General features: G+C 38.9%; 1 protein-coding gene across 1 annotated transcript in view; it reads left to right on the top strand.

The window, feature by feature from the left end:
* The window catches only part of mfr (misfire), a 426204-nt gene that overhangs the window by 359625 nt on the left and 44343 nt on the right, over window positions 1–22236 (top strand). The window contains exon 23 of the mRNA XM_067152717.2: window positions 909–1078. Coding sequence (XP_067008818.2) covers window positions 909–1078 — 170 coding nt within the window. The remainder of the gene's footprint in view (window positions 1–908; window positions 1079–22236) is intronic.

A 22236-nucleotide genomic window follows, 5' to 3' on the forward strand; every position in this document is an offset into this window, starting at 1 on the left:
TTTGATTTGTTCTGGATGATTTCCAACAAAAGAGTAGCGTTACAAAAATGTTGCAACATTTGGGTTGGGAAGACTTGGGAGAAAGGAGACGAGCTGCTCGACTGAGTGGTATGCGTCTTGGTGAGTGTGCTATTTACCCACTGATGAACACAATTAGCACACTGGGGTGAAACGCTGGCAACCAGGAATGCGTTAGCAATAACGGACCAACTCTATTGGTATTATAAGTGGTATGTTCCGAGCTGTCAGTGGAGAGATGGCGTGGAATGACATCAGTAGACGAATATGTATGGGTAATGTCTTTAAAAGAAGGAAAGATCACAATATGAAGATAAAGCTGGAATACAAGAGGACAAATTGGGGCAAATATTTGTTTATAGGTAGGGGAGTTAGGGATTGGAATAACTTACCAAGGGAGATGTTCAATTAATTTCCATTTTCTTTGCAATCATGTAAGAAAAGGCTAGGGAAACAACAGATAGGGAATTCACCACCTGGGCCACTGCCCTGAATGCTGATCAGGATTGATTGATTGATTGATTGATTGATTGATTGATTGATTGATTGATTGATTGATTGATTGATTGATTGATTGATTGATTTCAAACTAAATGAGGCCACAATGATAGGCATAAGTCTAAAATGAATATCTAGCTATCTTCACTTTAAAGCAACCACTGATAATCCCTCTTACTAAGCACATTGCATTTTTGTTGTTCTATCAATGAAAAGTGAATTTAAAATGACTGTAACTTCAAGCATCTCTCCCCACTATTATCAGTAACATACAACACACCAATTTTACCACAAAAAGAAATTCAATCTTTAAGAAAGTGTGAAGGAAGTGTTTTTTAGTCTGGTAGTGAAAGAAATCTCTCCATTTCAAAAGGATTTTGCTAATGTTGCAGCTCAGGTTACAACCAGTGGCGTGATCCAATGAAACCTTCACAAATATTGGCCAAACTGTGTAAAGATGCAAAGCTAGACGCTCCTTTGTACAGCAACGGAAAGGTGAAGATTGGCCGCCAGACTTTCTGCCTACAAAGTGATGATGCTGATGGCAATATCAACACGAAAGGTAAGAACATCATCATATTTTTGACCAAGACCACCTCAAAAAGTTACTGAAAACTGTGTTTTAATTAGAAATTAGATTAAGTCTTTATTCGTTAGACTAAATGGAATGAACAAATGAGGTTAATATTAACTCTCACGCTCATTTGACTGTCAGCCGACATAGTGATTATAGTACCGGTACTGTCAAAGCAGGCCTGAAAACAGCACAGACAAATGAGGTGAGTCGTTCAGTCTGATTACAATTAGAAGAAAGCTGTTGGACTCGAGCCGTGGAGCTGATGAATCTTGTTTGATCGGGCTTGGAAAACTCTGAATCTTTGTTAGTCGAGATTCTAATGTATTATATTGTTGTTGTTGTTTGAGTCATCAGTCCATAGACTGGTTTGATGCAGCTCTCCTTGCCACCTTATCATGTGCTAACTTTTTCATTTCTACGTAACTACTGCATCCTACATCTGCTCTAATCTGACTGTCATATTCATACCTTGGTCTACTCCTACCGTTCTTACTGCCTACACTTCTCTCAAAAACTCACTGAACAAGTCCTGGGTGTCTTAAGATGTGTCCTATCATTCTATCTCTTCTTCCCATCAAATTTAACCAAATGGATCTCCTCTCACCAATTCGATTCAGTATCTCTTCATTTATGATTCAATCTATCCGTCTCACCTTCAGCATTCTTCTGTAACACCACATTTCAAAAGCTTCTATTCTCTTTCTTTCTGAGCTAGTTATCGTCCATGTTTCACTTCCATACAATGCCATGTTCCAGACGAAGGTCTTCAAAAACACCTTTCTAATTCCGATATCGATGTTTGAAGTGAGCAAATTTCTTTTCTTAAGAAAGCTCTTCCTTGCTTGTGCTAGTCTGCATTTTATATCCTCCTTACTTCGGCCTTCGTTAGTTATTTTACTACCCAAGTAACAATATTCATCTACTTCCTTTAAGACTTCATTTCCTAATCTAATATTTCGTGCATCACCTGCCTTCGTTTGACTGCACTGCATTACTTTTGTTTTGGACTTATATATTTTCATTTTATAGTTCTTATCGAAGACTCTGTCCATAGCATTCAAGCAATTCCTCCAGATCTTCTGCAGTCTCAGATAAAATAACAATATCATCAGAAAATCTCAGGGTTTTGATTTTGTGTCTTTGGATTGTGATTCCCTTTTGAAATTCCTTTTTGATTTGTTTTACTTCCTGTTCTATATAAACATTGAAAAGAGGGGAGACAAACAACAGCCCTGCCTGTCTCCTTTCTGGATTGCTGCTTCTTTTTCAAAGCCTTCAATTCTTCTCACTGCAGACTGATTATTATTCAGATTGTAGACAATTCTTCATTCTCGGTGTCTGATCCGGATCATCCTCAGTATCTAGTATACTGTACATTCAGATAATATGAGAAAAAGTATTTTCTTTAGTTTTTCATTCACTGATGTTCCAATGTATAGCAGTTAACACATTACTGTTCGATGCTGGGAGGTGTGCAGGAAATATTAACAGCCTAATGATGATGATGATGCTTGTTGTTTAAAGGGGCCTAACATCGAAGGTCATCGGCCCCATTAACAGCCTAAAGTGACAGTTTAAAACTATTACTTACCATCATCATCTTCTCTTTTTTCCCTTGTCCAGCTCCTGCCAGGTTGGGATATTTATGTCACCTTTCCAGCTTCCTCTGTAGAGCCTCCATTGTTCCTCCTCCTTAACTGTGTTCTGTTCAATCCAGCTTTCTTCTAATTACACTATTCTTGACAATTTCCAAACTCCTTTTACCTGCGTCTCCATCATCTGCTTTAGCATCCTTCCAGTCCCTCTTCCATCCTCTTAACACGTCCAAACCATCTTCATTCTGACATAAACTTTTTCCACTCCGATTTTCTTCCTAATGTCCTCATTTCTTTCTTTGTTCTTTCTTATCTTTCCTTTCGTACTTTTTAAATATCTCATTTCAGTGCCCTCCTGTCTTTTGGTCGGTGTCCAGGTCTGCAGTAGTACATCACCTCCACACCAGGTTTCTCTGTTGAATCCTTTCAGTTGTGCCTCCTCCCAAGTACTTGAAGCTCTGTTTGCTTCCCACAGCACATTTCCAATTTCTGTTCTCCCCCACGTGTGTCTGAAACAACTCTTATTGTCATCAAGGAACATCATCATCATCATGCCTCACACTGTTCATCTCCCATTTTCAAACCTTGTAATTATCCTTCCACTTTCTTCTCATTCTCTTTTCTAGTACCTTTTCAAATATTTTTGCTACCTATGATATATCCATTTCAAACCCCTTCTTGAACATGTTCCATTCTACTTCCACACTCTCCACCTCAGTTCTGCGTATGTGTTGTTTCAATTTATATTGGATTTTTTCTCTTCCGTATCGTTTAATTTCTGTACTGTATTTTTTTCTCTCCTATTTCTTTCATTTACAATAATTTTCCAACTTTCAATTTTACTACCTCTACTCTATGGTCTCCATCGAAAGCTACTTCTGGCAATGATGTTACATCCAAAAACTGTCTACGAATTGCTCTTTCAACCAAAAAGTAATTAATTACTGTCTTTTGTCTTCTGTTCCCCCATCCCTCTCTTGTAATCTTCCTCTTATTCCCTTCCTGAACCAAATTTTACCACACTTAACGGATTTCTCACACAAAAATACACCTACTTCTCTCCTTTTTCATTCCTCTTTCTACATTCAAAATGTCCAGTTACTTCTTCCATCCCTTTTCTGCCACATCCCACCATTGTATTAAAGTCTCCCATGACAGTCACTTCCACATCCTTTATTTCTCTCTCCATTGCCTCCAAACTTTTATCCATGTCTTCTTGTTTGCATCCACTCTGGGATGCATATACGTGAATGAAATCCTTCACATCACTTTCCGTCCTTAACTATGTATTGCACTTTATCTACATACCCATCTAAGATCTTTTTGGTAGGGTTGCCAACTTTTTACAGAGAAAATAAAGGATTGTTACAAAAATGTTGCAAAGTTTGGGCTAGGAAGACTTGGGAGAAAGGTGACAAGCTGCTCGACTAAGTAGTATGTTACAAGTAATAAATCTCATTTTAGACCATACTGGATATCAGATTTTGAACGTTAAAATAAGAATAGTAATTTATACCACCTTTCCAATACTTATCTGTCCTTATATTTAGGATATAAACATTACAACTGGTGTTGTAAGTTGGGACATGTTTCGCTTAACTGTCGTAAGCATCATCAGCCGAAATAAATCTTAGCCTAAAGTTAGGTCAGGGCCCCAAACCTAGTATCCTTAAAATATATGGTACCCTAAGAATCAACATTTACATTTAGAAAATCAAATAGGCTTAAAAATAGTGTGAAAAAAACATAGTGTTCATCATGGTTAAGAGAAAAACACAGAATCATGTTGACAGAGCTTAAAAACATAAATGACAACATAGTGAAGTGGTAGTGAAGAAAATAAAATCATTGCTACCAGTCAGTCAATAAAAATGTTCATACATAAAAATGATTATTATATTCTTTGGAATGAAGAAGGTAATTAGAATTGTTAACTAATTAAATCTCATTCTTGCATAGACACATGAGTCCCACTAAAAAATGAAGACACCTGTTTTTGGCTTTAACCATTATTTTAAAGGAACTGGATTTGGCCTCTACCTATAAGCAACTTCAGGCATGATCAATCCTGTTTGAAGTGTTAATACTCCATGGCAACTACAATATGTGATTTCTTGTACCCGACTCACGTGTCTGTGCAAGAATGAGATTTAATTAGTTAACAGTTCTAATTACCTTCTTCATTCCAAAGAATATAATAATCATTTTTATATATAAATATTCTTAACTGACTGGTAGCAATGATTTTAATTAGTTCACTACCAGCTCTATGTTGTTATTATGACCATACACGAATGACATTTATAACTAAACACGAACACCTTGCTTACACAAACACTGTATTGAAAAGTGTCTCGTGATACACTGACATAAAGCAACCTCTACAAAGAATAACACAGTTTCTATATAAATGCTATGGTCGACATGTGTGCATTCTACTGGGATATAACAGTCTCCCAGGCTTATTTTTGAAGAAGAGAATTTAGTGATCATTTAAGTAACATAGTCCTTAAGGTACTGCGGCGGACTGCGTGTCCCATCGGGTCGGCAGGTTAGGTTTGGGGGTGGAGGTCCATTTTCTTCTGCTTCAAGTCTTCGATTTTGCATGTCTTCTTCTGCCTCGAGTCCTTGATTGCTCCCAGGGATTGGCTCATTCATCCAGTCAGTGGAGATGAAAGGTTGTTTATATTTAGGATGTTCTTCTTGTTGACTTGGGCCTAATTTCTGATTAGTGATTGTTCCCGTCTTCTTCGGAACCTCCGTTCTAAGTATTTGGTCAATATGTCTTTTGAGGCTATAACCATCGTCTAGCTGAATCTCGTAATGTAAATGACCGAACTTTCCAATGACTACTGCATACTTCCATGACATTTTATTCCCTTCATAGAATTTCACTTGGACTCTGTCTCCCACGCTTAGATTGCGATGTCCATGAGTCTCCTCTTGATTTCCTTCCTGTTTGATTGGGCGAATAACGTCTAGTTTGATCCGTAATGGTCTGTTCAGGTACAGTTCAGCTGGTGATTTTCCACAATCTACAGGGGTGGCACGATATTTCAGAAGGATCTCTTGCACTTTTCTGGATATAGACGAGGGCTCATTCGACATGGCTTTCAGTCGACGTTTTAGCGTCTGGATGTTTCGTTCAGCCATTCCATTAGTTGCGGGATGTCCAGGAGCTGTGAATTTTTGGAATATACCGTGTTCCCTACAGAAGGATTTGAATAGGTCACTTACAAATACTGTAGCGTTATCAGAGACTATCGCTATTGGGAATCCATGAAATGAAAATATTTCTCTTAATAGCTCAATTGTCTTCACAGATGTCGTAGCTTCTCGAATTACTTTCATTTCTGCCCACCTGGATTTTGCATCAACAATTAGAAGGAAGTAGAAACCTTGAAATGGACTTGCATAATCCATATGGACGCGGCTCCAGTTGTCTGTAGGGACGTCCCAATGGTGAATCGGTGCTTTCGCCGGAGAGGATCGAATGTCAGGGCATGCCTGACAAGATTTTACCATTTCCTCAATATCTGCATTGATATTCATCCAGTACCAATACCGCCATGCTAATTGTTTCATTTTTGTAATCCCTATGTGTGTGCTATGCCATTCCTTCAGGACTAATGGCTGCAGTTTTGACAGAATGACAACTCTTTGACCCTTGAATAAGATTCCATCATCTAGCATGAATTCATTGTCTATGGATTCAAATTACATGAGCTCTGCTTTGATTTTTGATAACAATTCATCGTTTTCTGTTGAAATTCGAATACTGTCAGGATTTAATTCCATGGTTGCTATTTCAGTGATGGTTGAATAACAGAGTTTATGAACTTTGTCATTGAACATTATATCCTTTGAAATGTGTGACTGAATGATCACTGCTCTTGACAAGCAGTCAACGTTGGTATGTTCTGAACCTTTTTTATACTCAACTTCATAGTCAAATCCCGAAAGAAATTAAGCATATCTTAGCAATCTAGCAGAAGTCATAGCTGGTAATCTTGAATTCTGATGGAAGATTGTGGTAAGTGGTCTATTGTCTGTTATCAACTTAAACTTGCATCCAAATAGATACATATAAAAATAGTTGACAGCGAACATAATTGCTAGAGCCTCACGATCCAGCTGGCTGTAGTTACGTTCAACTGAAGACAAGGACCTTGAAGCAAATGCGATAGGCTTTTCAACATCATCAACAATGTGTGACAGGACTCCAGCAATACCTGTAGGATTGGCGTCACAAGCTAGAACCAGTGGTAGATCTGCATTCATTATAAGGTGTCAGCACTCGATCACTTGCAATCTCGTCCTTTAGTCTGGCAAATGCTGATTCACAAGAACTAGTCCAATGAAATTTCTTATTCTTGTGGAGAAGCTGCCTCAAGGAGTAGGTCATAGTTGAAGTATTTGGAATGAATCTTGAATAATATGTTATCATTCCATGAAATCTTCGAACATCATCTGTATTGACCGGACGAGGCATTTCAAGTATTGCTTTAACTTTTGCTGGTGACTTCATGATTTTATTATATTCAATAACATGGCCCAGATATTCGATGCTGGTTTCAAAGAAAGCACACTTCCTTTGATTTAGATGTAAGTCGAATTCTTTGAGCCTTTGAAGGCAGGCAAATAGGTTTTGTTGACATTCTGTTTTTGTTAAACCATGAATAATAATGCCATCAAAATATGAGTGAGTTTTTGATAGTCCAGATAAAACTTGATCTATGATTCTATTAAATTTGGACGGAGCTGTTTTTATACCAAAGGAAAGACGATGCATGCGATATGTACCTCCATGTGTTGATATGATTTGGATCTTGCTGCTCTTGTCATCAACCTGGAGATGAAGATATCCTTTATATATGTCCAGGCGGCAAAAGTTCGTTGAGTTTTTCAAGCTATTTAGGATGTCATCCACTTTCCGAATTGGGTAGTTTGCTGCTACTAATTTGTCATTGACGCCTATCTTGTAATCAACGCAAAGTCGAACTCCGCCACCGGACTTTGGAATCACTACTAGTGGCAAACCCCAATGGGTTTGAGATTGTCCCACCTTCTTCTAAATCGTCTAATTCTTTTTCTACTTTCTCCCGTAAATCATATGGAACATCACATTGTTTATGAAAGACTGGCTTGGCATCCTTATGGAGCTGACACGCCCCAGAAGCGGTTTGAAGTTGTCCGGTACTACATATAACTCTTCAGATGAAGTTCTATTCTGATAAGAAACAGTAACGTTAACCTTGCCATCAGGTAAAAACACATTCTTAGCATAAGAACGAAATGCAACATCTGATTTCTGGAGTTGTACACATAAGTCAAGCGCTTTGAAACTAGAACATGATAGCAAGATAAAACCCACTCCAGAATTTACTTCAAATCTCTGGGGTATTCCTTCTATAAGAACTGTAGCATAAAATTTCTTCACATGTGGATAGTCGTGATATTGAAAAATGTCTATTATATGGCTAACACCAAATGTTTGAGTAATATCTTCTTCCTGAAGAAAATGAGAGTCGACTTTGGAATTCCTTCTTGTTGCTAACAAAGTACGTATGCACGCTTTCTTAATATGGCCGAATTTCCCACATGAACTGCATTTCAGATTGTTAAAATGAATCCTACAGTCCTTCGCTAGATGATTGTCTTTACCACAACGTAAACACATATTTTGAATTCCCAATTCCTTGTAGTCAATTTTTGATCTGGCCTTGGTTACCGGTGTTTCTTGGCTTTGATCGTCGTGAGATACGTCCTGCCTTGATTTGTACACAGCTGATCGTGATGGTTCCCTGCTGTCTAACTTACATGCTTCAAGAGTGATAGCAATTGCCTATAAAATAACCACTTCAACTACCAGAAGTGTTTTCTACAAGGAATATATTTGAAATGAGCATGCAAGCAATTCTTTAAGGAAAGATTCATTCAGTTTTACAAATCTAAAGAATTCAGTGCTACTTGCAGAAGCAAATGTTCTACTCTTTCTGTGATTTTCATTTACTCTTTCCTCCTTAAGTACACGGTTTTTAACACTTTACTACTTATCGAGTAAAGATACGCTCCTCTCAATTTGTTTACGAGTTTCCGCACGCTCTCTATGTGAAGGGCATACGCTTGGAAATTGTTTTACGAATCGCCTAACGACTCTGTTTTCACGTAATCATGGTACATTTTCCTCCACTGTGTACACTTCACAAGTGTTGGAGCGGCAGATCAACACTGTAATACACGGACCTGAACGGGAGGCAGATAAGCTGGCCGCGCCTGCCGGTCAACCAATGAGAGAACCTCACTCTATAAAATCCACAAGTTTATTTTGAATTCTGATTTTGGGATCAAAATATCTCAAAACAGTCAGAAACATCTTCCTATTTTTTTTTTTGGCTTGAAGCATCACTTGTTATAGAGAAAAATGTACTCAACTTATTGGGATTGTTCAAAATTGTAACAAAATCTGGAACACTTCTTTCACTATTGCTTCAGTTTTTGAGCACCCACAATACACTTTTTTACTGAATAAATCATGCACGACGTTAAGCTGGTGTCACTGTGTCAATTCTGCTACAACAGCTCTTGTGGTTGAGCTACCTCCATTCTCCTTCTCCTTGTTTGTATGTATGTCTCGAATGGACTCGAAAACTACTGGACAGATTTCACTGAAAATAAACCGCGTGACAAGTCTGATCAGCGGGTTGCCTAACCAACAGTATGTATAGATTAGAATGTGTTTCTTAAAACTTATCTTCTTATTATTATTCTTCTATAAACGGTAAGTCCAAGTTCAGGCCCTGTGGTATAGAGGGTGAGAACGACTGAAGAAAGAAAATGACAGAGATTACGGGTGAATGTGTGTGTAGCTCTCAACCAAACTAGATACACATATATCTCGAAAAATTACTGTAAAGGCAAGGAACCCCTAAAAGAAGGGGTGAAATGTAAAAATCCAAAAAATGACCGATATTAGTGGTGAGTTCATAGTCTTTGGGGTGCCTGAGATGAACCATGACACTCTGCATGCCGTTTGAGCCAAAGTTCATTCCCAATTGGGATGGGGGTTAGAAGGGATTAAGGAATGTCCAAAATGGCTGAGAACACGCATGTATGTGTGCATATTCCAGCACAGCTCTCAACCAGACTTACTGTTTGGGAAGGAAAACTGTAGGGTAAGTCACCCCTATGGGCGAAATATTAAAATAATAGAAAACGACCAGTATTAAAACTGAAAACGATGTACGTTTATTTATTTCTGCTAGTGAAAAATATTTATTACTAAATTAAATTCATATTTATGTAATTTTAAATTGCATCCAACAAAAGAAATTAATGGTGCTACAAAATTAACTTATGGCTTACCTGTAGTTTTTGCATGCTGAGAACAGGAGATGTTGCCTCTATGCCACACATAAATTTCTGTTTGCAGATATAACATAAGGCTTTGAGACAGTCAGGTTTCACAGAACGAATCCAAGAACATGAACGGTAAACACTCATGTTTTTAGTTTGTTTGTTATTATTTTCCTTGGAGATGATTTCAACCTATCTTCATCACAACTCACATTAAAACAAGAAATCGCAAACTCCGAATCTGACCAGAACAATAATCATGTTCTCTAGCTTAGCATAATGTGGTCCTTCGTCCAGTTTTCGTTTCACCGGCTGGCAGAGGAGACTTGTAACGTAAGGCGCTGTTGCTGTTTACTTGTTCATCTGTTCACCACAGCACCAGGGATTGTAGAAATTGCCATGGTGTGTCAGCTGAAATACATTATTTGAACTACCATTGCAAAAGTTAGAAATATACACAATAAATTTTAAGTAACACAGGACATGCAATCTGACAAAAATAAATAGCCAAAATACAGAATTCCTGGGAAAGATGGGATAGTTTGCAACCCTACTTGTTGGTTACTATTTCCGCACCAATCTTCGTTATATATCCTCCACTCTAATATCCCTTCACTCAATCCCATCATGGTCATATTCTTCTTCTCAGTCAGTGAGATGAGGTTGATTATTGCCACCCACTTCTCACTGTTCCCTCAGCATAAGAACTGCTTGTCATTTCCAGGAAATGCCCTAGCCTTTTCTGAGGCTGTTTTAAAAGTGCCACCAAGCCCGAGCTACTGCCAGCATGTGATCAGGCCGCTCTTAACATGGAGTACAGATGCACTTTGCAGCCACCCCTAACCTATGGTCAGACGCAGCTTGATAGACTTCAGTGTCATTTCCTAGGAAACCTAAGGAAACTCATACGCCCAAAGCCATTCATCACTCGACACTCAGTATTTCCTGCATTTTTGTTTATAGGGTTTGAAAAGTCAGTCATGAGAGAGACAGCGTGCAGTGTGGATGTGTGAGTAGAACTGAGGAGTGAGAGATGGGAGTAACGCTACAGCAATGTAGGCTAAGAATTGGAAGTTGGCGTGGTGCAAAGTGGTGTTGGAAGAAAGGTGGAGCAGAAAGAGGGAGAGAGAATAGCAGCTACAATGGACTGCTGGAAATTATGCTGTGCGCGATGGTTATTGCGACGCTGCTGCTGGTAGGAACTTGAAGAGATCAAGAGAGTGGTGAAGGAAGTGAGTAAAGGAGGAGAAATAAAGGAAATAATGCAGGAACACCAGTCAACCCAGATGAAGGAGATGAAGGACCTAAAAAAATTTATAAAAGAAGAAAGTGGAGGGCTAAATGAAAAGTTAGCAGAGCTACAAGTTACTGAAAGAGAAATGGACAGCAATGAAGAGAGAAGCAAGGCTAGCGAGGAAGGAATCATCAAGAAAGAATGTGTTCGTGTATGGTGTACCAGAAGAAGGAATAGAATCTTAAGTGGAGTTAGTGTTGAAAGTAGAACTTCTCGGAAGTGGATATCGATGACGTATATAGAGTAGGAAGGAACAAGGGTCATATACCAGTGAAGATAAGATTAATCTCAACCCTGATGGCCAATATAATTCTGAGAAATGCCGGGAATTTAAAAGGATCAAACATTTATTTGAGGGCTGAGGCATATACCAGTCTCACGACCTCCCCAAAACGTCCAGACTGGTCAGCAAATAAATTCAACAAATGTGGAAGCATATATCACCATAACAGCACAATAACAAGGAAAAATAAAATTAAGAGAACTTACCATAAACAGTGCAGGTGATAACAAACCGTGGACCGTGGTTACTGTACTAAAACCTGATTAACTACTCCAAGAATAAGCACCAGACATACAACTGAATAAATAAATTTATTTCAAGAAAATAAATATATGGTGAAATTAAAGGAGAAAAAGGAATTTAAATTGAAATTAAAGGTTTTGAAATATTATTTAACTCTCTGGATAACTCAAATAGACAATGAAAAGTCTTCCAGTAGTGGAAAGCTCAAAATCAACAAATGAAAAACCAATTAACTTAATTAATTAAAATTAATAGTTCTGAATTGACACTAATTTAAAAGGACAACCAAATTTAAATTCAATAAATAAGTTTTAAAAGAAAATAGAACGCTGACCTCGATAAGAAAACTAATGAAACAAGAATTCAAGCTTACCTACTCGACCAGTCGCCTACTCTAAAATTATAAAACTTAAAATCTAGAAAGTTAGGCCTAGGTTGTAGTAAAATTCAGCACAAGATAACTCTTACTGGACAGCGAGCCTTTGCAAGGGATAGTATATAATACCACCAAAACACGAAACCACATTTCAAAATTTACTGAACCGGGAAAAATAACTGGCGAAAGAAATATAAGTAGACTTTACACTTAGACCACACAAAAATCAATCACATCCACATTAAGGAATGTACCACGAAGACACCACGCCCCGATTAAAATCCAAGTAACCCAACAACAATACCATCAACAAGACCCCGTTGCCAACGGCAACAACAACAACAAAGCATGTCCCCATGTACAAAACGGACACATAAAAACCCCAAAGGAAATAAATTAATAAGAGCCAGAAAAGGCAAAACAGGAATCAATAATAAACCCCAAAGAAGAAAATTTAGGAAGGTTAACTCAATTTCAAGCAGAACCTTGTGGTAGCTCTCCATTTACATAAATTTCCAGAAAAATTTTTCAGATGAAATCATAGTTATACTTCAAATAAATTTTGATTTTAGTCCGCACTGTACTTTCCAACTAAACCACTAAGATGAAGCTTCTTTGTGAACACATGGTAACGTAGCGAACATGCAGTCATTACACCGATCGGAGATCATTATTATTATTATAGTTATTCCGGGTAGAGATCACTTTTGCCACTTCTGAGCGAGATTTTCCTTCAAATTTTTCTCTTCTTAGATTTAAAAAAACTTACAGTTTTCGATCCATGAACAGGGAAGAGACGCCGCGAGCTACGTTCACCTACCTTACTCAATCAGGCTTCAAGTTGACTATAAAATGCAGTTTAACTGCTCGTGCACCAATTTGAAACTAATCGAGGCCAGCTTCAAGGTTTGTAGGGCACCAAATGCCCACAGGGGCCTGGTTTTATCCATTATCGAAGCTACTGCCCCGAACCATACCGCCGATCGAACACACACGTCTTCTATCCATGGCGATTCAATTCAAACTCACGGCATCCTCACGCTGCGCAGTGGGCTTGCCTTGCTGCCGTGTGCACAAGCGCAGAACCCATCGTGCAAACACGAAAGCTTAAAGCTTAGTTGCCAGAGCGTCGCACTTCACAGCGCGACAAGATAGGGTAATCAAGATCAAACAAGAGCGACGAGAAACTTCACATTAAATGTGAAACAATAATGTTCTTTCACAAGGTTCATTGACACAAATTTCAAGGTGTACAGGACCCAGTCTAAAGGGTTTACTTGGGAGGTTAGGTACCTTAAATACCACCACAGGCAGATAAAGAGGGCAGGATGCTGTTGGAGATTTTAAAGCAGCACATGTGGAGGGCAAGAGTGCAGGAATTGTGAGCCAAAATAGTAGGGAGGTGTTTGGTGACTTCAAGCAGCAAATGGACCCGATCGTGAATACAGAAGGAACTGCTGAGGATGGAAAAAAGCAAGGAGGAAATGAGTTTCAGGAATCGAGAGCAAGACGTCATCAGTGGTGAGAAGGAAGATAGAAGACGTGACAGCAGTGTCAGCAGCCAGGCAGTGGGGATAGCAGAGACCTTAGTGAGTCAGAACAACGCAGGTGTGATTGAAACAAGAATTGTGACATTAGACCAAAGTGAAGTGAGACCTGGTGGTGAAGAGGTGAGTGGAGAACATAGGAGTCAGTTGTTGAATAAGAGTAGATCATTAAGTTTAAAAGATTTATGAGGAGGGAAAAAAGGTTCTGGCATGAAGAAGGGGAAGGAGGGGGTGGTAACAAAGAGAAGTAAGTAGAGAGGGGTGGGGAGGCACCACAAGGAAGAATGACAAGAAGTAAGGGGGGAAGTGGTGAAACACAGAAGCAAAGAGGAGGAGGGAGAGGAAATAAATAACTAGAGATGTTGATAGTAGTACTGAATATTAAGCAGTTGATGGGGAAGCTAGGGAATAGAGAAATTGTTGCCTTAGAAAAAGATTTTGAGATAATTGCTCTAGTGGAGTCGTGGTTAGGCAAAGAGGTAGAAATTGCATGGGACAGTTATAGAGTAGTAAACATGATAAGAAAAAAATAGGGAAGAGGGCAAGAAACCCAGGGGGCATAGTAGTTCTAATAAGAAATGCAGTAGCTGAGAGTGTGGAGAGGATACAGAGTAGGGTAAAGTGGGTAGTGTGGTTGAGAGTAAAAGTGGGGAAGGGGACACTGGAGGCAATTTGTCTGGCCCCATTTTATAACCATTCTAGTGATTCAGTTTATGCTAATAAATATTTCTTTGGTGAATTGATTGAAGAGATAAACACAATTAAAGGGTTGTATGTAGAAGACGGGATGATTTTAATGGGGGATTGGAATGCTAGAGTGAGCAGCGGATTACGGGAAACAAGATAACACAGGCTGGGGGCTTCAAAGAAAGACTAAGGATAATAGTGTAAATAGTTATGGGGAAAGGTTATTAGAGTTATGTGCTATAGAACATTTATTTTAAATGAGTGGATGAAGGGGGATAGTATGGGAGATTTGACGTACATTACAATGAATGGAAGGAGTGTAGTGGATATGAGAATAAGTTCAGAGATAGCATTAAGGAGAATACTAAGTCTTGAGGTGTTAGAATGTGGTTTAACAGAACATATGCCAATCAAAATAAAATTGGGATGTGAGGAAGCTGATGAGAAGGTTAAGCTGGAGGAAAGTAGGGAGGGATACAAGAATGGAGGATGGAACTATGTCTGGAATGATACTACAAGAGAGAAACTGAAACTGGAGCTGAAAGAGGGAGGAGAAATATTGAGAGTAGGAATTGAAAGGGCGGTGGGAGGAAATGACATGAATAGGGGCTAGAATTAATAACACTTCCAGTATGGGGGGTGGGAAAGAAAGTGAGGAGAAGGGAAGAGGGAATTTAAAACAGAGTGAATGGGTGGTTTGATGAAGACTGTAGGAGGAAACAAGAGGTTGTAATGAGAGCCCTAGCAAAGTTCAAGAAGGAGGGGGAACAAGAGAAGAGGGAGGAATATTGTAAATTAAGAAGAGAATACAAGGAGGTTTTGAATAAGAAGAAAAGAGGATGGAAGGAGATGGAAGCTGAAAAAATAAATAGATATTGTAGAGAGAAGAAATTTGAGAAGATTTTGGAGTCTGTAAACAAGATTTGAATAACAAAACTGGATGGGAAGGGGTGAAATAGGAGAAAACAAGTGGTTTAGCAATTTAAAAAGGCTTTTAGAAGGAGTGGGGAACTCGGAGAGAGAAATGGACAAGACATATATAGGTAGAGAATTGGAAGTAGGAAGAGGACATAACAAGGCAGGAAGTAATGAGGGTATTAAATAATGCAGCAGGAGGTGTGAACAGTATTACAAATAATGTGTGGAAGGAGTTTGGAGCAAATGAACCGATGTTGAGGGAATGGTAAAACTTTTTAATAGGTTGCTGGAAACAGGGAAATTTCTGAGGGAGTGGAGGAAGGAGGCATTATGCCCTATTTATAAAAAGAAAGGGGCTAGAAGCAATCCAAACAATTAATATAGAGGAGTAATACTCCTAGACACTCTGTCGAAGGTGTATACAGGGGTTTTGGCGAATAGGATAACAAATTGGGCGGAACAGTATGGTAGGATATGTGAGATTCAAAATGGATTTAGGAAAGGAAGGAATACAGTTGAGAATGTTTGGATTATGGACACCTTGATTACAAAGTATGTGAGGATAGCAGGGCATAAATTATATGCATCAGCGATCGACTTTGAAAAAGCCTTTGATACAGTGAGTAGGGAGGCGTTATTTATGAGATTAAGGGAGGTTGGGATGTCAAAGAAAATGAGGGGGGGCAATAGAAACAATATATGAGAATGTGTTTGTGATGATTAAATTGCAGGGTGGAAGGATGAGTAAGTGTTTTGAATTAAAGAGTGGGGTGAAACAAGGATGTAAGCTATCCCCGATATTACTTATATTGTTTATAAGTAATATTTCAGAGAGACATGGGGGAGAGAGTTGGCAATGTCCTTGGATGGGAAAGATGGAGGTTCTGGGGTTGCTATTTGCTGATGATCTATTGATTCTGGCATTGGCGGCAAGTGGTTTGCAAAAAGGGTTAGACGAAGTAGTTGAGTATACTAGAAAGTGATATCTCAGAATAAATGTAAGAAAGACACAGATAATGGTTTGTAGGAAGAGAGGAGGGAGGAAGAATTAGGAAGTCTAGAAGCTAGATCAGGAAGAAATTAGACCAGTGGGGGAAAATTTAGTATTTAGGTGTAATAATTGGTAACAATGGCTCTTGGAAAGAACAGTGTAGGAGGGATAAAATAAAGGGAAGAGGTGCGCTTGCACCAGAGGGGGTATTAGAAAATGAATTCCCAAATGATAAATAAAAATCCAGAAAATGGTGTTTCAATCACTGATAATGGGCAAAATGTTATTTGGGGTGGAAGTATGGTGTTTGGAAGAGGGCATGGTAGAGCTAAACCAGGTAGTGGCATAATTTAACAAGACAATGATGGGCCTTTCAAACTGCACAGCCAATATAGGTGCTAGATTAGTGTGTAAAGAATCTATGGAGGTTGAAATAGCTAAGAGGGTGATCAAGTATTGGACTAGATTGGAAAAGGGAAGGGAGGATTATTGTTACAAGAACCATTTAATTTTCAGAAAAGTATGGTGAAAAAAGGTTATTAGGTGAATAAGTGTAAAAAGAAGTTACAAAATATTGACTTGGGGGAATATGGGGATGTTTGGGGGGGGAGAAGGGAATAAATGGAGATGGGAAAGGGTAAAGGGAAGACTACTAGATATAGAAAAGCAGAATTCAATAAGAGAATGTAGAGAGAGAGTATTTCTATCAGTATTAAATAAATTGGCAGAATTAACAAACCCGAAAACTGCGTTTGAGGGAAGAAGAGATAAGAGAGGTTTGTGTTGGTGGATATTAGGAATTCTGAGACATAGGGGATGGGTAGGAAGAGAAAATAAGGATAGATGTGTGTTATGTGGAGAGGGGTGGTCAGACTTTCATGTTGTTGTTTGAGTCAACAGTCCATAGACTGATTTGATGCAGGTGTCCATGCCACCCTATCCTGTGCTAACCTTTTCGTTTCTATGTAACTATTGCATCCTGCATCTGCTCTAATCTGTTTATCATATTCATACCTTGGATTACCCCTATCGTTCTTACCACCTACACTTCCTTCAAAAACCAACTGAACAAGTCCTCGGTGTCTTAAGATGTGTCCTATCACTCTATCTCTTCTTCTCATCAAATTTTGCCAAATAGATCTCCTCTCATCAATTCGATTCAGTGTATCTTCATTTGTGATTCGATCTATCCATCTCACCTTCAGCATTCTTCTGTAACACCACATTTCAAAAGCTTCTATTCTCTATTCCATACAATCCCACGCTTCACATGAAGGTCTTCAAAAACACCTTTCTAATTCCTATATCAATGTTTGAAGTGAGCAAATTTCTTTTCTTAAGAAAGCTCTTCCTTGCTTGTGCTACCCTGCATTTTATGTCCTCCGTACTTCTGCCATCATTAGTTATTTTACTACCCAAGTAACAATATTCATCTTCTTCCCTTAAGACTTCATTTCCTGCATCGCCTGCCTTCGTTCGACTGCACTACATTACTTTTGTTTTGGACTTATTTATTTTTATCTTGTAAACTCCTTACCCAAGACTTCGTCCATACCATTCAGCAGCTTCTTGAGATCTTCTGCAGTCTCAGGTAAAATAACAATATCATCGGCAAATCTCAAGGTTTTGATTTCCTCTGATTGGATTGTGATCCCCTTTCCAAATTCCTCTTTGATTTCCTTTACTGCCTGTTCTATGTAAACATTGAAAAGGAGGGGGATCAAACTGTAGAATTGCCTCACTCCTTTCTGGATTGCTGCTTCTTTTCCAAAGCCCTCGATTCTTATCACTGCAGACTGATTTTTATACTGACTGTAGATAATTCTTCGTTCTCGGTATCTGATCCCAATCACCTTCAGAATCTTAAATAGCTTGGTCCAATCAACATTATCGAATGCCTTTTCTAGATCTACGAATGCCATGTACGTGGGCTTGTCCTTCTTGATTCGATCCTCTAAGATCAGACATAAAGTCAGGATTGCTTCATGTGTTCCTACATTTCTTCTGAAGCCAAACTGATCTTCTCTTGACTCAGCTTCAACTTGTTTTTCCATCCTGCTGTAAATAATACGTGTTAAAATTTTGCAGGCATGAGATACTAAACTAATGGTGTGGTTGTTTTCACATCTGTCAGCACTGGCTTTCTTGGGAATAGGTATAACAACATTCTGCAGAAAATCAGATGGGACTTCTCCTGTCTCATACATCTTACACGCTAAATGGAATAACCTTGTCATGCTGGTTTCTCCTAAGACAGTCAGTAATTCAGAGGGAATGTCATAAATTCCAGGTGCCTTGTTCCTATTTAGGTCACTCACAGCTCTGTCAAACTCTGACCTCAAAATTGGGTCTCCCATTTCATCAGCATCAACAGCCTCTTCTTGTTCCATAACCAAATTATCTACATCTTTACCTTGATACAACTGTTGGATATGTTCCTGCCATCTTTATGCTTTTTCTTCTTTCCCTAGAAGTGGCTTTCCATCTGAGCTCTCAATATTCATACCCCTGTTTTTCCTTTCTCCAAAGATTTCCTTGATTTTCTTGTATGCAGCATCTACCTTTCCCAGGACCATACAACCTTCGACATCCTTGCACTTCTCCTTCAGCCATTCTTCCTTAGCTACTTTGCACTTTCTATCCACGTCATTTTTTAATCACCTGTATTCTTTTCTGCCATCTTCATTTCTAGCATTCTTGTATTTTCATCATTCATCAATCAGGTCTAGTATCTTCTGAGTTATCCACTGATTCTTAGTTGATCTTTTCTTCCTACCTAAGATTTTTCAACAGCCCTACTGACTTCATTTTTCATGACCATCCCCTCTTCCTCTATTGTGTTTCCTTCAGCCTTTTCATTTAGTCCTTGTGCAACATGTTCCTGGAAACAATCCCTCACACTCTTTTCTTTCAACTTGTCTAGATCCCATCTTTTTGCATTCTTTCCTTTCTTCAATTTCTTCAACTTCAAATGGCATTTCATGACCAACAAGTTGTGGTCAGAGTCCAAGTCTGCTCCTGGGAAAGTTTTTCAATCCAACACCTGGTTTCTGAATCTCTGCCTAATCATAATGAAGTCTATTTGATACCTTCCGGTGTCTCCAGGTCTCGTTCACATATACAGCCATTGTTTGTGGTGTTTGAACCAAGTATTGGCAAGGACTAAATTATGATCAGTGCAGAATTCAACCAGACGACTTCCTCTTTCGTTCCTTTGTCCCAATCCGAATTCTCCTACTGTATTACCGTCTCTTCGTTGGCCTACCACTGCATTCCAATCTTCCATCACAATTAAATTCTCGACACCTTTTACATATTGTATTAAATCTTCTCTCTCTTCATATATTCTTTCAATTTCTTCATCATCCGCTGAGCTAGTAGGTATATAGACCTGCACTATTGTGGTGGGCATTGGTTTGGTGTCTATCTTGACGACAATAATTCTTTCACTATGCTGGTCATAGTAGCTTACCTGCTGCCCTATTTTCTTATTCATTATTAAACCAAATCCTGCATTTCCCCTCTTTGATTTTGTGTTGATAATTCGGCAGTCGCCTGACCAAAAATCCTGTTCTTCCTGCCAACGTACTTCACTTATACCAACTACATCTAACTTAAGTCTGTCCATCTCCCTTTTCAGATTCTCTGACCTACCACAACGATTCAAACTCCTAACATCCCACGCACCGACTTGCAGAATGTCAGTATCCATCTTCCTGATGGCTCATGTAGTCCCTACCTGGAGATCCGAATGGGGGACTAGTTTACCTCCGGAATATTTTACCTGGGAGGAAGCCATCATCAGTACATCATTCATACAGAGAGAGCTGCATGTCCTCGGGAGTTAGTTACGGCTGTAGTTTCCCGTTGCTTTCAGCCGTATAGCAGTATCAACACAGCTAAGCCATGTTGAATATTATTACAAGGCCATATCAGTCAATCATCTAGACTGCCACCCTTGCAAATTCCAAAAGGCTGCTACCTCCTTTCGATGAACCATTCGTTAGTCTGGTCTCTCAACAGATACCCATCTGATACGGTGGCACCTGCGGCTCAGCTATCTGCTTCATTGGGACATGCAAGCCTCCCCACCGCAGCAAGCTCACGTGGTTCGCAGGAGACTTGCATATATTCAAACAATGCTAAGCTTTGGAGGAGGTAAAAAAATAAACTACAAAGTAAGAAGGAGGTGGAGAAGGAAGGAAAAAGTTATAAGATGACATCTTGGTTATGTAGAGACAGGGAGAAAGGAGAAAATATATCAACCTTCATAAATGTGGTCAGTGCAAGATTTTTAAAGGAATTGAGGGAATAAAAGGAGTTGTTCAGATAAAGAAACAGATGTTGTAAGTGTGTGGTGAATGAGGGAATGTATCTTGCTCAGAGGAATGGTTATCCGCCCTGAGCATCATGTTGAGCATGTTAATCTTGGAATGAGGCGACTGGAAATAAATAAATAAATAAATAAATAAATAAATAAATAAATAAATAAATAAATAAATAAATAAATAAATAAGAGAGTTTGTAAGGAATAGGAAGGAGTTAGTAGAAGGAAGGATTTGAGAAATTGGAGGGAGTGGAGATTTATAACTGTAGGGATCATAGGATGAGGCTGTAGTGTTAGGGGAAGGGAGAGAAAGCACCTTGGACAGTGGAATGGTGATCCGCCTGGGGCAAGTTGTTATCATTGTACCGGGAGGTACACCTGAACCCCGCACATTTAAAAGAAGTGCCTTAAGGAACACTATCTATCGAACAAAACTTGAAACTTCTAATGTATAAGTTGGGACATTGATCAGAAGATGTCACTACTGAATAACTGTGTAATATGTTATTTCAAAGTTTCCTAACTGACTGGATTTCTTTGTTTTGTTTTGGTGTACATCAAGAAGTTTGAACTTTTCTCCATAGATGTTTCACAAAAAAACTGGGGCCATGCACTCTGGTGCAAGGTGGAAGAATGAGTGATTTAAAGAAGTTTTGTGTTTATAGATTTTCTCAACTAAATTAACTTTCATTTATTTTGGCACTTAGGGTTTGCAACACTTCCTTATCATCCCACTAGCTTTTGAGTCTGGCTAATAACCTATTTTCTGTAATTATTTTTCAGCCAATCACAGGCTTCTTGTAGGTTTTTGGTTTAGCCAATAAAAATGAGAGGGTGTGTCTGGATTTAGTCCACAGCCTTCTCGAACCCTCCTCTTGGGTATATAAGCTATGGCTTTTTCAAGCTACCTTGTTTTATAGATTGTTGAGTTATTGAGAGTGTGTGTTAAGACAGGAGGTGGGGTGCCTCATTCTTCAGCAGGCAGAACAAAAGCCTAGGTAATGGCCACCAGTTTTCTATCTCTGTAGCTATCTCCGCAAACTTACCCGAGGGGAAGGTTCTAATTTCTAACTATGTAACCATCCATTTCCTAAAAATGTAAACTACTTCTTGCTAATGTAAAACTTCATTAAGTCTTAAACTGTAAATTCAGAGATAGAGAGTGCATTACCCTCTCAAGTTCCCCTTCAATTTGTCTAGAGGTGACTACAATTTTGTAACTGTTTTTCTTCCTGTATAGCATTAATTAATGTTTCTTTTGAGTCACCTCAGTAGTGTGGGATTAGCTTCTGCATCATCGGGCCACAAGCCAAAGTAGGGTTTTAAAACTTGGTTTTCAAGCAGTGCAAGTGTACGCCTCCATATATTCTTGAGTTTGGGCCAGTAATTTAACCTGTTCTTCTTTTTCACAAAGGCCTAGTAGTATGGGTACTAGATACCCCTGTGTAAAGGTATTGTAAGTGGTAGGCTGAGCCTAGAGAGGCCTTGAGTTGGCTGTAAGACATTGGGAGCTCAGTCTCCTTGGT

Source organism: Anabrus simplex, chromosome 8, assembly GCF_040414725.1.
Source record: "Anabrus simplex isolate iqAnaSimp1 chromosome 8, ASM4041472v1, whole genome shotgun sequence".
Taxonomy (NCBI): Eukaryota; Metazoa; Arthropoda; class Insecta; order Orthoptera; family Tettigoniidae; genus Anabrus; species Anabrus simplex.